At 46.6% G+C, this 17,196-nt stretch overlaps 1 protein-coding gene across 1 annotated transcript in view; it reads left to right on the top strand.

The window, feature by feature from the left end:
- The first annotated feature begins 10,335 nt into the window (after nucleotides 1-10,335).
- GABRG3 (gamma-aminobutyric acid type A receptor subunit gamma3) overlaps nucleotides 10,336-17,196 on the top strand; it is a 318,018-nt gene continuing 311,157 nt past the window's right edge. The window contains exons 1-2 of the mRNA XM_026103153.2: nucleotides 10,336-10,521; nucleotides 14,268-14,416. Coding sequence (XP_025958938.2) covers nucleotides 10,469-10,521; nucleotides 14,268-14,416 — 202 coding nt within the window. The 5' untranslated portion in view covers nucleotides 10,336-10,468. The remainder of the gene's footprint in view (nucleotides 10,522-14,267; nucleotides 14,417-17,196) is intronic.

Below are 17,196 nucleotides of genomic sequence, written 5' to 3'. Positions count from 1 at the left end.
TAACTTGAGAGAAGGTCAGGATTTGTCTCTCAGTTTTCATTTAGGCATCCCATGCGGCTTTGAGCGGCCACAAATCTCCTTCTTCTTCGTTTCTCTATTTCTAAAGCTGGATCATGGTATTTGAATGCAATGAATCCAGTCCTTTGGGGATCAAAAAGAGTGAAAAATTGCAGAGAATGTTGGGAGGCAAAACTTCAGAAAGCCCAATGGGTATTTCTTTTCTTGCACATAAGTTATTCCCACTCACAAAAAGGTGTGAGCCAAAAAGACCTCTTTCCTCTGTGCAAAGCACATAGCTTTGCTAAGTCCAGCAGGGAGGCAGTGCAGTGAAGTGCACACGTGCTGCGATGGGCGTCCTCAGCGGTTGGCTCGCTCTGCGCAGCTCCAAAGGGGTTAAAAGCACCTGGTGTCTGATGGAAGAGAGCAGATCTCTCTGCATGTGTGTGATGCACAGCCCGTCAGTGGCAGCCTCTTCTGCTTCTGCCTATGGCAATAGCGATGCAAAATAAATGTAGCGCTAGACTCAGGTCACCACTCCTAGAGGCTGAATATTCAGGCTAGGAGAGCTGAGCCCAATATGCTGTCAGGACTAGCAAACACATTTGCTGTGAGTCAAGAGATGAACGCCTGGGGATATTTCTTGTAACCATTGATATGGGCATATATTCCTCCCATGGCTAGGCAAACTGTCCATGAAATGAGCAGCACAGTAGCGGCTTCTTATTAATCACCTTGTTGTTAATCACTGAGGGAAGCAGCCTGAGTACCTACAGATGACTGTTCACTGTCCTGAAGTCTTTTCCTGTGGTCAATGATAATATGGCATGCTATTGACACCCATGGCAGGCAGATCTGTGCTGGATAACACATCCGAACCAGAGTTCTTGCAAGGAATCAATCTACCAGCCGCTTGCTATTTCTAATCTCGCCAGAACAACGGATGAGAGGTAACACTTCCAGCATCAGTGACACAGCATAATGCACCAAACTAACCTTACTCAAATGGGTATCTGCAGATTACTGGTGGGTTGATAAGGACCCATCAGGAGATAGTCCATGTGATGATTTGTCTTTTTTTTTTTTTTTTTGACCACATACGTACACACATTATTATGTTCTTGGCAGGTACACATCTGTACCTGTAAGCTCAATTTTCTTCCCAGCTACTCTTGCAGACCACAGGTGGCACAAGCTCACACTTTCTTATCACGCATCATTATTCATAATATTTGTAGTTGTGAAAGGGAAGTTAGGTTCTGTACGGTAAGTGCATTTTATTCACTTCAGGTGGTAAGAACAGTACTTGCCACTTTTTCCCCTCAGATACCAAACACTCAAATTGCATGAACTAGACTATGGGTTTTTTCAAGAAGATTAAGTAGTTGTAGGATTTAGAAATAAAAGTAGTTATTGAGCAGCAATGCTACAGAGATTAAGGAACTAACGGACAGCCACTGACCCAAGCCAGGTACTGTGGATTCAGGTCTAATTTGGAGTGAGGGACTTCTGCACAATTTTCTAAATAGAACTATATCAGCATTCTGAGATGCTGATTGTTAGAGGCTAGAGGAGTATTCGGGAGAAATATTAAATATACATACCCTGTTCCTCTTAATCTTCCCCAAAACATCTGCTTCTGGCCACTATCAGACAAAGTATACTCGGCTAGCAAAACCTTTGTTCTGACCTCGTGCAGCTCTTCAGCGTATGTTCTTGTGTAAGAGAAGGCTAGAGCACAGGCTTACCTGGTCAGACCCTTAGACCACAGTGTAGTTGTGAAAGTGGCATTAGAGTGCTTTTGGGACAATATAGAGGCTGTATTTACTACACTGTTGAAAACTATGAGCTGTCTGCAAACCTCCAGAGGACAGCATGTATGGTAAAAAGATATCTAAATACACATGTATCCCAAAACAAGAAAGAATCACAGACAGTTGCTTTCACTTTTCCTTAAACTTCCACAAAAAGCCTCCAATGTAAGGCTTTTTCCTACCCGAAAGGGAAATGCTGAATCATCTTTAAAGCACCTTCTCCACAGCCATTCTGTCTACCTAGGAGGTCTTCTGTGCTAATTTTTATTTGCTCACACCCCAGTATGATTCTTATCCTGAATGGCTCAGCATTGTTTTCTGATCTCCATTCCAATCTGACTGGTTACTCATGAAGAGTCTCCTACTGAATATAGAATACCTGCAAATCATTACTAGTGGAGTTGTGCAGTCACAAGGCAGGACCAATTGCTTTATTTTAGCAGACAATACTTTGGAATTTACTTGATGTGTAGATCTGACAATTCCCTGCCCAAGGCATGTGGCATGTGGCCCCACAGATATTTTATATATACATCACTTCAAGTTGTATTGAGTGATGCCTTCTGCATCTAAAGACAGAAAATGATTAGGGCTCATTCTGTTATCATGGATTTGCTAAACCTCATTGAAATTTCCTAAAGAAATAGTCTATCTTATGTTTCTTGGAGAATCCCATACATTCCTAATCCTTGCTCAGAACTGAAATGATAGAAGAAGAATGAACTTCCCAGCATGTGCTCCTGCCTGAACAGTAGGTGTTGTGCCATAGTTTTGGAGATGTTTTAGTAAGCTGATTGACTCCAGTCTAGAATACTTAAATACCAAGTTATGGTCTACTGCCTTGCACTACATAACACCTAACAATTTAAATAATCTTGCTGCGGTCAGTAGCACTGTTTGTGTGGGAGACCATTACTCATTGATGGCATCTGAACTGTGGGAGATGGGAGCATTTCCCAGATCCTGGCTCAAAGTAAACACCTTGGACTTGTCCTGCTCCAAGCTAGGGCAGTATCTGGATGCATCAATCTCCTTTGGCTTCCACTGGAAGGAGCCTGGGCCTTCAGGAATGGGGTGAATTGTGTCACCACCCCCAGTTTGGGTGAGCAGGAACACTGTAGGGCACATCTACTTTACAGCTTAATCACAGCCAATGAGAGTAATAAAAAGGAATTCATTGTCACTGGTTTTTTTTCTATACGCTTTCATGAAAAAGAGTTGAAAAGTGAATTACAACAATTCACCACTGGAGTAAGTATATGCAGGTCTATTGCCAAATTTCCTCATTTCCTCCCATTAAGAATGAAAGAGTAAGTCAAATAAAATAGAAAAGGTTTTTATTTGTGATATTTGAGTTGTACCAGCTTACTCCAAGGATGAATTTAGCCAAGAATATATTTCCTAAAGCTTAGCCCTCTTCTGTTATCTTGAACTGTGTTCTGCTTTTTCCTGAACAGAATATGCCCTCTGTGGAATAGCTTAACATATTCGTACAGAACTGAGAAAGGAATGATTTTATGAAATAATCCTGTCTTTCAGAAATTCTTGCTCAATGTATAAATTAAACTTTCAAGAAAACTGAATGAAATTGCTTTGCTATTCAGCTTATACAGACAAGAAGAATGTAGCACTTGCCCAGCTATTTGTTTTTTAAATCTGGAGACAGTATTCTTCGTAATATGAATATATTTCCCCTAACATTGTTGCTCTCCAGATTGGAATTGACATTGAAATGTTCAGAGGAACCTAAATTATCCTAAAACAGTGTTCGATCAAATTGTTTGAGTTCTTTCTGGCTTTTATGCGTTTTTATTTCAATACAAACAAAATAAAACCAAACATCCAAAATTATGGCCATTGAATGGTCACAATATCTCAGAGAGCAACCTCCCCTTATTAATCTAGTATTTTATTGTGGACATTTGTTCAATTTTGAGAAAGGCAAAAAGAATTAAAAGGTAGATTTTATGAAGCCCAAAGGGCTTCTGAAGGATCTCCTTGTTTTAAATTGGTACTGGCTAAAAAGAAAACAAAAAGAAAATTTAAGAATGTTTATTGAAGATACCGAGTCATTTATTTCACCTAGAGGATTGTGAAGGGTTTTTAGGAAATGCCAGCAGATTGCAATGCACTCGACAGACCATGATAGGTTACATTCATATGTGACAACATCTGAAGTACTACATACAAAACCAAAAATATTCCATAACCTGTCATCTATACGGTTATAAACTCTGGAACTGCTAATTAACTCTGGAACTACAGTCAGCCATGGCACTCTTGGCCTCAGAGGGTCAGGGCTCAGTTCACAGAATCACACAGAATCACTGAATGGTCGAGGTTGGAAGGGACCTCTGGAGATCATCTAGTCCAACCCCCCTGTTCAAGCAGGGTCATCTAGAGCACATTGCCCAGGATTGTGTCCAGACAGCTTTTGAATATCTCCAAGGAAGGAGACTCCACAACCTCTCTGGGCAACCTGTTCCAGTGCTCTGTCACCCTCACAGTAAAGAAGTTTTACCTCACGTTCAGACAGAACTTCCTGTGTTTCAGTTTTTGCCCGTTGCCTCTCGTCCTATCGCTGGGCACCACTGAAAAGAGTCTAGCCCCATTCCTCCCCTGAAAAGAGAAACAGCACCCCCGTAGGACACTGAGCTGGATAAATGCACCACAGAGCAGCTCCTCTGGCATTGGAGGTAACAATGAAAGTCCAGATAAAGTAGAAGAGAGTGTTCAGCACTTTCTGGGCCTTCTCTCATCTCCAGTGCCAGAACGGAAAGGCCAAAGACTGGTTGGTACCTGTTTCAGGGTTTGTCCCTGAAGCTGTCGGAAAAGCCTCTGACTGTATGTAGTGGAGGAATGTTGGCTCTGCTGTTATTTTTCCAAACAGATTTTGGGAGAGCAGAGGAGCAAGAGCAAAGAAAGGTCTGGAGTATGCGCTTTCTTTCTCTCCAAAGCTTTCCTAGGTGCCCCATCTTGCCCTTAGCTTGGTAGGAGAGGGCAGGGCACAGGGCAGCAGCCCCATGCTCTGGCAAGTCATCAGTCAGTTTTTTCATCTCCAGGAAACTGGTATTTGTTCCTTCTCTCCCTCTGCTGTTCTCAGGGAGTCAAGATATGAGGAATGGGGATATTCTATGTTTTAAACACTACGAGTGCACCATGAATGGTGAGATTTCGATTGTTTGGAGACCCATGTTTTGTAAATCGGAGGTTGTGGCCAAGGAATAGCAGGTCAGCTGCGCTCAAGAAGATGTTGCTGGTAAGAAGACAGGTTAAAACTTTTGCCTGCAAGCTTAAGGTGGGTGCAAACTGCTCTGAAGACATGACTGAATGCTTCAAACTGGCCTGAGAACAATTTCAGCTTGTTCAAGCTGAAGTGGCCACCCAGGAGCAACTGCTCAGAACAGCCTCTTCGGTGTCCTTGCCTAATAATACACCTTTGCTGGATGCATGTGAGGGATAGGACACTGGTCCCAAAAGTGGAGACATTTGCCGGCTACAAGGAAGCAGAGGAGCAGAAGAATCCTTATGGGCTGCTGTGCCATCCTTGCACTTTGCTTCTTCCTGGAGTCTATTGACATGGCATAGGCTTAGCCAGAGTGCACTGTCTTTGAGCACAGTCACAATGACCTGGAGCCACGCATTTTGTCATGGGACTTGCAAAGTGTTGCTATGGAATGGTTAGTTTTCTTCTTTCTACTCCTGCACTGACAAAATCATTTCTGCCTCCTGAGTACCTCAGTTTGCAGAGTGCTCTGGCTCTTCCTAAAGGGACTGCACAAAATGCTCCTAGGATCTGTAGCAGAGGATTCAAGAGCCTGTTCTGTAGCAGCAATGCCTTGCCAGAAGGTGTTGTCCCCTGGTTATTGAAGCCGACTGCCCTGCTGCAGAGCTGACCTTGTTCCTCTTTTGCTGCTGTCTAGGTGATGTAAGAATCATCCCTCTGAAACATGAGGATCCACCCGTGTGTGCCCACACCCCCTTTACGATGGTACACTGTTGCATAAAGAAGACCACAACTGCATTCTTTCAGGCCATCTTGAAAAGACGGGACACACAGAATGAGCTTCTGACCCTGGCAGGCCTCTGAACATGCAGGCTTCCTGGCTAGCATTGTTGGGTAAGCTGATGGCAATGCTTTTCCAGGACTCAGCAGCATTTTGAGACTAACTACCATAAAAAAAAAAACATTCAGATGCTCTTGTAATGGAACAATAGCTTAAATAGGCAGACCTAACCTGGCAAGATTGTATGAGAAGTACATGAGACCACCTAATCTGTAAGACCAGCTAAATCTGTCTCCTGCTTTGGCATTACTGACGTCCTCAGAACAGCTGCTCAGGGGTTGTCCAGCCCCAGAGGTCCACATGCACAGAGGGTGTCTGCCCTCAATGTCCATGCTTCTGTCAGTGAGTGCACGTGAAGCTGCTGAAAAGCCACAGCACCACAGCTTCAGGTGGGATTTGCAATATCCTGCCCCTGGGCCAAAGACAGCACGTGAGCTTCATGCTGAAGGACAGAGGTAAGGACATGCAGAAGATGATTCTGCGGGTCACATTGTGAGGGCTCTCCTTCAACATCTAATCACAAGCAAAGTTTAGGTGCCTAAAGCAGGAAAATTGTTTAGTGCTAGAAAGGGGGGGCATCCAGTCCTAGCAAGTGAGCCAGTTGTATTCCTAAGCCCCATTCCTTCCCTCTTTTGCTCTTCAGTTCTGTTAACTGGCACAGCTTCCCTTCTGAAATTTTTAACTTTCTCCTCCCATGCACAACAAATACCACTGAGGTTTTAGCCTTTGGTATCCTTTAGGTTGCAAAGATAGCTGCCCTACGTAAAAATGCAATGAAAAGTAAGTTAGAATACGGATAAACTTTATTGTGCTAGAGAATATAAACATTTTACTGTCATTAAAATGTGCAATAAAAAGTTACTTTGTTAAAACGTGTTTAATAATCATGATCTTCATCTGAATACACTATTTGAAGAGGCACAGCAAAGGCACAGGGTGCAGTTAAAAATAAGAGAAAAGGATGTGAGTATGAAGAAAAGAAGTAAAAGTAAAAATGCAGAAGGGAGGAGGTATAATAAAAGAAGCAGCTAAAATATTTTTTTGGCATTAGCACATAGGCCACTGAGGACAACAGGAAGAAAGTCTTAAACATCAGCTTATTTCTCCTTAATGTCAGTGGAGAAGGAAGCAATAAATGAATTGTAATACTCTATTTAAGCCGTGGGGCTTGCTGTCACACCGTAACTGAAGAGGCGAATATCCAGTTAAACATTATGAGAGTTTTTCCGAAGGGCTGGATGATTTACCGACCACATACACTACTTTAACAGTGCACGGTCACAGAATCACGGTGAGAGCATGGTCGCAGGAGAGTCCTCTGCTGCTGCTGGCAGGAGAGACCCTGCCGGACGCACCGGCGGAGGGTGCCTGCGCTGGGTGAGCGCTGCCCCCGGGCATCGCCCCTTCCTGCCCCGCAGAGGGGCTCCGCGGACGGCCCGCGCCCGCGCTTCCCCCGGCAGCCGCCAGGGAATCCCGCCGCCGCCGCAGTAGCCAGCGAGGGCGGGATGCGCCTTCGCGGCGGGCGAGGAAGAGGAGGGACAGCGGCCCGAGGGAGCCGTGCGGCTCCAGGGAAACCATCTCCGGCCGAGGGCGGAGGGACCCTGCCCCTGCCGCGGGGCTGCGCAGAGCCCCGCTTCCCCGGCCGGGGGCGGGGGGGGGGGGGGGCATCGCTCTTTACGAGCGCCGCTCGCCACCACTGTTCGTTTCCTCCGGAGAATTTTTGTCGCGGTACCACCTGTCCCGCTCAGGCGGCCCGTCCGGGCGGTGGCAGGAGGGCAGGCGGCCCCGCGGTCGCCCCCGCCGGCACCTCGCGGGGGCTCCGCTCCGCCGCGCTGCGCCCCGGCCGCGGCCGGCACACGCGCCCCGCGGAGAGCAGCCCCTGCCGCGGAGCCTTGCGCCGGCTCTCTGCCTGCTCTGCCGCGCTCCGGGCGGGGCTCCGAGCACGCGCTGTGCTTCCGTTTAGTTGGCTTGAAACTGCGTGTGTGAGTACGCGTTGCATACGTGTTTATATATACATACGCATGTGCGATGTGGCAAGCGAAGGGGCAGCCGGCGATCGCGAAACCCCTCTTTGCACGCTGCTTCCCATCCTTTCTTCCCAATTGCTCAGGAACTCTGAAGCCGGGACGTTGCTATCATGAACTCCGCCCTCCAACTGCTGTTTCCATAAGCAACAGCCATCAGAAAACCTTCGGGTGCCTGCAAATGCTCCTTGGTCTTGCTGCAGCGAGTTACCTCGCGACAGTGCCCGAGAGCCCGGGAGCAGCGGCCGGGGCCGGTGGGACGCCCCGTGCCGACACCCGGCAGGGCTTTGTCGCCTCCACCTGAAATGCGGTCGTCACCCCCCGCCTCGTCCCGCATGCTCTCAAACGCGAACTATTCACATCCGCAGACAAACGTGCTGCAAAACTAGCCTGCATCTGAAGAATCATCTCCAACCTGCACTTTCGCATAGCTATTTCCGGTGAATCCCAAGGCAATACCTTCCTTCCCTTTCCTTTCATATTCTGCCCATTATTTTTCCAAGACAGCAGGAGGTCTGGAGTTCAACTGTATTCCTCTACTGGCAACAGAAAAGAGCACAAGTTTTATAACAAGTGATCATGAGCAATTCACAGTAATTGCAATTAGCCAAAATCAACACGAAAGAACTGCTGTATAATCTGGTAAAGAGAAGTTTAGTTTGCAAGAACCTAAAGTGCATGACTGGAAATTAATTGCCTGGCTCGCAGTGGATTTTCTCTAAGCTCTCTCGTTCCCTCAATAAATAAATTAGGGAACAGAACTCATTCTAATCAGTTCTTCTGGGCGTCATATAGGAGCTATTCTAAAAGCAAGATTACGTCTTGCAGCAGAACTTTTTTTAATGTAATGCAATAATTAAAAGCAACTCCTTCAAAACTTGGAAATTATACCTAAGGGAGGAGAAAGCAAAGATTTATACTCCAGAGATTTCAAATCACAGTAAAATGATCACTCTAGCAGGGTTTTTTTGTTTCTGCTTCACTGTAATATAAGTGAAATTTTGTCATTTTCCAATTCCGAAAGCGAAAGGGAATATTCTTATTACCCCGATGCCTGATGTAAAGTTCCACAGAACTGGAGAGAATTAAAGACGTCAAAAACCATATCTGTGTTGTTCTTAGTGGAGTAGAAAGATTATGTCCAGATCCAAACTATCTTTCCCCTGAACACTTTGCTGCAACCACGTTTCCTAGTTCTCACAGCAGAAGATCCTAATTTATTCCAATGATCCCAATATACATATAAATCCATGTAACTCTGCCTACTGCATGCCTCCCTCCTCCGCGTATACATCCTACAAGTATACCTTATATATGCGTATACATATATATGTACGTACATACAGTGCATGCAAACTGCTACATACATACAGCTAGATATAGAGGCATATACAAACGCCTTGTGTCTATGTTTGTCTCTCTCTCTGTGGAAGACTATACTGTAGGTTTCTCTCTGTAGCCGCACAGACTGCGTGTATATCTGCATCTATATGTACACGGGGATGCCCGCGGTGCCGACCACCCCAACATCGGAACCAGCACACACCTCGCTACCTCCGTCTGAAGGGAGCTCCTCCAGCGCCCTGGGCGCCCCATTTGGCAAGTGAGTGTGGGGTCTGGGGAGGTGGCATCCCCGAAATGCCGGGAGGAGCTGCAGCCGGGGGCCACGCCGCCGGCCGCCCCCGGTGCCGCAGCCCCTGCCCCGGGGCGCTCCTCCGCCGGGAGCCGCCGCCCCAGGGGTCTCGGCCCCCGCAACGGCAGCTAGGAATTGCGGGGAGAAATCCCCACTACTGGCTGGCATTTGATTGCGCCTGGCGAGTTTCCTGCTCCCCCTCTCCCGTGCGTGTGTGCGTGTGTGTGTGCGTGTGTGTGTGTGCGCTCGCAGGAGCTGGGGGCAGGGTTCACTGCTCGGCTCCACTCCTCGCCGACGAGGCAGGTACCTGTTGGGCAGAGAGAGGAAACAAGGTGCTTCCCAATGTGGGGCGATCTCGGGCAGCCCTCCGCCGCTCGGGATCCAGCGCCGTGCTGCAGTGCTGGGTCCGGGGTAGGTGCTCCACTCGGGGGCTAAGGTGATCCACGTCTTCCCCCCGGCCCGGCCCCGGCCCCGTCCGCAGCCCCAGCCCGCCCCGCAGCGCCCGGTGCGCGGGCGATGCCCGGGCTCTCCCGCGCTGGGCGCCGCCGAGGGGGCACGGTCAGTGCCAGCCTGGAAAGCAGGAGGGGCCGCTGCGTTATTCCCGACAACGGGCTCTCAGGAAGGGGGAAGCGCCGCAGCACGGTGGCTACTGAACACCTGCCAGACCGTGGAGCTTGATTTATACTTTGATCTGCAAGGATCTCCTTTGGGGATTTTCCCCCTCATCCCACTTTTTTTCCCCTCTCTCTCTTCCCCCTCCCCTCCTGGAGCAGTGTTAAAGGGGGGTATCTTCTTCGGGGTATAAAGCTGAGAATACACAAGAAGAGAGAATAAGAGCCACATCTCATTGCCTCATTCTTGTTTGCATGTGAACATCCTGCAACATTTACTTCATCCTGCTGCACCTTTTACCTGGCCAGATCTGCCCAGAGCATGTCAGCTAAGCTTCTAGTGGTTTTCTTCCTTCTGTCAGTGTTTCAAGCCTGGTAAGTCCGCACTCCTTTCAGCTACCCCCACCCCCTCCTTCTCTCTCCTCCTGATACTGGGTTTTGGGGGCACTCTCAGAGTTTGCAGAATACTTAACGCCTGGGAAGGACATCGGGCTCTTCCCTTTCCCTCCCCCTCACCATTTTATTCTTTTCTGCTCCGTGCCGGGTTTTATTCCGAAATGCAGCTTGCTGCGACAACCTCCTTGGGACCCAGCCCCACCTCGCTCCACGCACCAGCTAAAACCCCGGTGTCTTGACAGCCGGTGCGGCTGGCGCCGCCGTTACCCTTCGCAAGACGAGTGCGAAGCCGGAGGCTGCCCGGGACGGCTTCGTCCCGAGCCGGCTCGCCAGAAAGTTTTCTCGCTGCTGCGCTTGTCGGGGCGCTAGCCGAGGCCGGCGCACGGCGGGCCGCCGCGATGGCGCTGCCCGCGGCTCCCCTCCCGCCGCGGGGGATCCCGCGGTCAGGCTCAGAGCGAGCCGCGGCAGCGGCGGAAAGCGGGAGCCAGGCGGCCGGGACACGCTGCGGGGGCCTGGTCCTGCGGGGGCAGAGGTCGGAGCGCCCGTGCGCGAGGTGCCGCCGGCGGCGGCCGTTAACCGCCTCGGCGCCGGCCGAGCGCCGCGCGGCCCGCGCGGAGGTAAACGGCCGTCCCCGGCCGTTGGTGAGCGCGGCGCGCGGCGCTCCCCCCGTCCCCTCCCGCCGCGCGGCCGGGCCGGGGGAGCTGCTGGCGCCCGGCCCAGGGACGCAGGGCCCTCCCTGCTTGGGGCTCCGGGAGCGCCGGTCACGGGGCAGCCGTCAGAGCCGCCCGGGCCTCTGGCAGCGAGGCGGCGGAGGGGGAAAGGCGGCAGCCGAGCGGCGGTGCCGAGGGAGCGCTTCCGCGCCCGGGAACAGGCGGCCCTCCCCGCTCCGGGCCGCGGCGGCCGCAGCCCTGAGCGCCCGCGCCACGCTCGCCTCCGGCCACGGTAGTTGTCCGGGATAACAGGAAGGGCCCCTGCGCATAGCCCCGGGCAGAGGGGGCTCAGTATCCCCAGCAGGAGCTGTCGCTAACCGGCCCACAGGGGTGCAGGCGTGCTCAGAGACCCCTTCCCCTTCCCCTTCCCCTTCCCCTTCCCCTTCCCCTTCCCCTTCCCCTTCCCCTTCCCCTTCCCCTTCCCCTTCCCCTTCCCCTTCCATTTATGGACTGTATTATTCCTCTCAGCAGCCTGTCCCCCTAGCCTGGCGGTGGCATCTCTCTCTCCCCTCCAGATCCTCACAGGGAACAGCGGATGCTTCATGTCGGCCCCTGAGGCCAGGAGAGCATGTCCTGGACACACTTGTACCAGGAAATAAACCCTTTCTCTCACAGCCTCTCGGGGTTTTTCAGCCTTCCTCCTCTGTGGGTTATGCTTTTCCTCTCTGTCTTCTCGCAGGATCAAAGCTAGTGTCTCCTTAGGAATCTGGGGAAAGAGGGCAGCCCTTCTTCCCTTTTTGCAAATCACCTGCCATCATCCCACATTTATTTCTATGGATAGCAGGGATATGCCAGGAGTTTGGCAGTCACCTGTAAGGCTACAGGTGAAAAAGGAACCTCAAGTGCCTTCAGAGAGCTTAATTGTGTAGAGGCAAGCAAGAGAGGTGAAAAACTCTCAAGGAGGAAACAAAACACATTGAAAAATACGTATTTAATGTGTATCACTGCTGTTAGTCTGACTCACTGTGAAATCTCTGCCACCTGCAGTCTTAATCTAGAAGGTAGGTTGGAACTTACATCCTTTGGAGGTACTTTCTAGGAAACAAGCTGCTGCAGTGAAGGGATTTAAAAAGTCTGTCAGTGCTTAGAGTCTTATTAGTAAGTGGTTTAAAGAAGCTGCTCCCGGAAATGGGAATCATGGTCCTGCATGAACTCAGTTGTCACTGCCACATGCAGTCTGAATGCCTCCAGTAGAACTGTAGTGGGTGCAGGAGAAAAATACATATGATCTGATGCTCCTTTCCTATCAGTAATTCAGCAGCACTGCAGCTTTTCAGCTATGAGATATAAGCCATGTATGTTTGGAGATGGTGCCTCCTTTGAGAATGGTTCTGTAACTGCAGCATTCAAACATTGGCTTTTCATGAATCTTAGGGGAAAAAAACCCAAAATCCCTCTTAGGGTTTTTTAACACTCCTGGTTGAATTACACAGAAAAGATCAAGCTCCAAAAGTGCAGTTTACTAATAGAAAATGCCTGCTTATCTCTTCAAAATTTTCTGTAAGTTTTCTGTACTTTTGGAACTTGACTATATGAGCTTTCTGCATAGAAAATCGTCAGGGGCTAGAGTTCAAATTATTTTTATATAGAAAGGGTACCCAGATCACTGGTGATTTGTGGGTCATGTTAAGTGATTCATGGCTAATACTTAGATATTTAATTAAAACAAATAAAAGTTTGATATGCTTGAATGGTGGTCTACAAGCAATGGTGAAGGTTTATCATTAAATTTTTATAATTCTTTTTTCTGTCACTATAGATTATCTGCCAGGTCTTATAGAAATTTAAGGTATTTTGAAAGACACTAGTGTCATTAGAAAGAGAAGGGGAGGGAGAGAAAGAGAGAGTGAGGAGATTGCTTTGATGGAGGCAGCTCTGGCAATAACACATCCCAAGAATAGGCAAGGCCCATGCCTCTGATTCTCTGTTGCTTTGTACCTTGCATAACTGACATCTGTGTAAAAATGCTGTGAAATGATATCAAATCACTAGGGCAATTGCGAGTCCAAGCACTAGATAATTACTGTTCTAGGTTCCATGACTGAGGTTATCTTTTCTCCTGATAACTTCATCTTGGATTAACTGTCACAGATTTTCTCAAGTGAGAGAGATGAAATAGATTTGGTTTCTAAGATACCAAAAGATACATCTTCAAATCAACATTTTACTATTCATGCACAAAAAGCTGCACAAATGAAATTGGTCCCATGTGTGAAAATAACTTTAGCTGTAGTTTCTGAGCAAACTGTAGTTTTACTACGTTTGTATCACCATACTCTTAAAATAAAAATAATCCACCTGTGAAAGAAGAAGAGTTGGAACTCTTTGTGTAGTACTGTCTTTTCTAATGTAATTAAAATGTTCGGGAGACTCTGAAGTTCAGATTAATTTATGCAACATATTTGTGTGCTTGTGATAATCTATCTTACACTCAAAGAGCAAGTTCTTAATTCTAAGCCTTGTAATACATTAAATTCTGAAATGCAGGCACTGAGAATATAATAATTTATTAATAGGATAAAATGATCAGGAAGTATTAAAAGTTCTGAATTTTTAATACTCTTATTAGCCTCTTTGCAAGAGATGAATCAGTTGTCTTGGAGGATTCATAAAATAATACTGCAGATGTTAGCTCTTCATAAGAGTATATTGTAAATTAACTAGTATGAGTAGGTTGGTTAAAATGTAAGATAGAAAATAGTACCCTGGTAGATGTATTAACTCACACACTATAATTTCTCTGAGAGACTGGCAGAAGACATCTTCAAAACAATATTCGATGATGCCCCATCCACAAACACTCAACGACTATGAATGAGAACATCCCCATCCACAAACACTCAACGACTATGAATGAGAACATCTGGTTGCAAAAACATCCTAAGGTTGGGTAGATAGACAAACCCATGGGAAGAATCGAAAATTTCTTGAAATGAGTGTGGACATTTACTCAGAATGTAAATTCAGATTTTATTTATGTAAAATAACATCTATTTGTTTGATCTGTTATTGCAGTTCTAGAAAGGTTGAAGAGGATGAATATGAAGATGGAACGATTAACCAAAAATGGGTATTAGCTCCAAAAACACAGGACACAGATGTGACTCTCATACTAAACAAGCTGTTGAGAGAGTATGACAAAAAGCTGCGGCCAGATATTGGAAGTAAGTTCTCCCTTCTCTACAAGTGAGGAAAGGTATCCATGGGCACAGACTTATTATATTTTGGTTAGTGTACACGGATATTTGGGAAAGTGGAGGTTAAGCGTTTTTGGCTTAGGTTCATTTCCAAGTCAACATTTTATAAATACTAATTGTCATGGGAAGCTGTGGAGGTAATTTAGCCTGATAAACTTCATTTCACATGTATACACTTTGGACAGAGATACGGAAGGGCTAGCTCCAAAGGATTCAGCAGGTCTTTGGCAGAGTCAGGAACACTTCTCTCTTTTGTTATTCAGTGCATACATAAGAAAAACTCAGGCCACAAGCTCTGATGAGTGATTAAAGAAGCAGCATATTAAAAACAAAAAGTAGGACACAGCAGGAGAAGAGTGTGCATCTACCCTCTTCAAAACACATGGCGTGATCACAGAAGTTACGTTCCTTAATGCTGAGAAGAGGGGACTACGATTTGCCTCTGTAAATATAGGGCTACTCTAGGGATTTTCTCCATAAAGCCAGCAGACACTTTATCTCCAAAGAGATCTGATAGAATGGAAGTGTCTTGTGGCAGTACTAGTATACAGGGATACATTTAGGGAAAAGCCAATAGATATCTGTATGTATATAATCATTCTGAGCTATTTTCCATTTTTGATTTTTTTTCTTATTTGTGTAATAGGGGTCTGTATTTCTATCTAATATTTTTTACCATTTGTGGTTATGCCCTGTTTGCCTTGTTTATATCCTTAGACCAAAAGGGCTACAGCGACACTGTTGTTCAGTTTGTTCACAGCCAGTTTGAATGACAGAAAGCAGAGACAACTTATCTTTTACATTTACTGCACTTTCCATATAGTTCAGAATAAACTGAGAAGCAAGGGAACCTGAAAACAACCACCTCATACAATTTGCTGTTGCTAAACTTTTGTAGAGAGATTAGAGAAAGTTTCTACCACTGATTATAAATGAAATCACTGTTTGGTGATGGCACATGTATTGATGCTTGTATTCTAGGTGATCCCTTTCAGTGAGTTTAGAGGGAAGTAAGAGCCATCTGTGGGTGTTCACTGTGTTATTATCAGTATCTAACAGCTACACACTATTATAGTAATCCCAGAAAAACTATGCCATGCTATAAAAGGAAAGGTCTTTTCTCATAGCTATTACTTTGATATTTCTATAGTGTTTAAAGAGATCATATTTGATAGATGTCTCTGTTTTTATCAGGGAGTGACATTTATCTCTCCCTCTGCCTAGTTTGTCATACTGGATTTAACTGATCTTTAATACCTGTTGGAGAAACACTTTAATACAGTTTCCCACCTGCAGCAACATCTGGAAGACATTCTCAGACAAAAATTTTTTTTTACTCTGTACACTGTGTCCTCAGATCACTGACTTCAGACAGAGTAAATTATGTTATGCCTGTATGGGACAGAGCAATCATTCAGAGTCCCTGTGTCAGTTGCCGTAAAATTAGTAGAGGTCAGGCGTATCCCACAGTATCGGAAAATCATTGTTGCCAAAGTAATTCCTTTTGTCTCCACAAACTTTCATAAATCCTGTTTTAGAGAAAGGAGTTAAATTACACAGCTCCTCATATATCCTACCAAACAGAGACTTTAAGTTCTGGACTACATCTATCTATTTCTGTTAAGGATCTCAGTCCTAGGCCATTTTTCTCTTTGAAAGGAATCTGGCTATTTTACAACTTCAGCTAAGTGTTGCTCAGATGCTAGGGAAGTTATTTCACCTCCCTACTTCCTTCCCTGCTCCCTCTTCCCTCCTCTACCACCTCTGATGCAGATAAATAATGTTGCCCTTTTGAAGCTATGGAGCTGCTGCATTTGTCAAGAACACCAGAGGAATGTCAGAGGATCAGGCATCATATCCAACTTACCTGAATTGCCAGCTGGTTCCTTATGCTAAAGCATGTGGTCGGTTCCATGTGGGAGAAGGTTATCCTCCAGGTTAAACAGTTGACTTGTCCTGTCAATGAAATTGAGTCCCTGTCCTGCAGCTCCCAGTATTAATATGTATCAGTTAAAGCACTAGGAAAAAGAAAGTAGTGCACTGAATAATAAAATGCATATTTTGGGATTTATGGAAAGCATGGAATGAACCAGTAGAGGAGAGAGAGAAGTAATTTTCAGAATCAAAGCGGAAGTGGAGCCAATAAAAGACAAGGAGGATTAAATCCAGGACTGGCATGCAGTCAGCTGTTCATTAGGGTCTTTCCATTTGTGTGGTGTTGCCTGTAAGCAAATCAGCTGTCCCACAACACAGAGGAGACTTACCATTTCATGTGGCATTGCACTTCACTCCCTTACCCAATTCCTTATTGCAAAGCTAATATTTCTAACAGTGGATAACTTTAGCAGCGCTCCTGAAGAAGCAGTCTTCTTTTTGAAAGCAGATGAGCCTAGTAAAATACTGACTGCTCAGCACTTTTGAAGTTCAGGATTGCTATTTTTAGGTCACTTGGGAACACACTTGTACATGTCAAAGGCTATGGAGAGAAATAGAAAAGTGTGGCAAATGGGAGGTGTTGAAGTGCATGTTGTGAGTTTTCTGTGGTCTTTCATCCTTCTCAGGGGACTCGATGCTCTGGCTAACCCAAGTATGTCCAAGCACTACCTGGCACTACACAGACATAGTCATGAGTGCCCACTTGCAATATGATTGCTGAGTACCTCAGCAATCACATAACCTTCAGGTCAGGGGTAAATTCATCACTGAATGTCCTCCTGTGAACACAGACACTCAGCACCACCTCTGCC

Source organism: Dromaius novaehollandiae, chromosome 1 (assembly GCF_036370855.1).
Source record: "Dromaius novaehollandiae isolate bDroNov1 chromosome 1, bDroNov1.hap1, whole genome shotgun sequence".
Classification (NCBI taxonomy): Eukaryota; Metazoa; Chordata; class Aves; order Casuariiformes; family Dromaiidae; genus Dromaius; species Dromaius novaehollandiae.
Note: the sequence above shows the minus strand (reverse complement) of the source record. Positions and strands in the feature narration are given on the sequence as shown.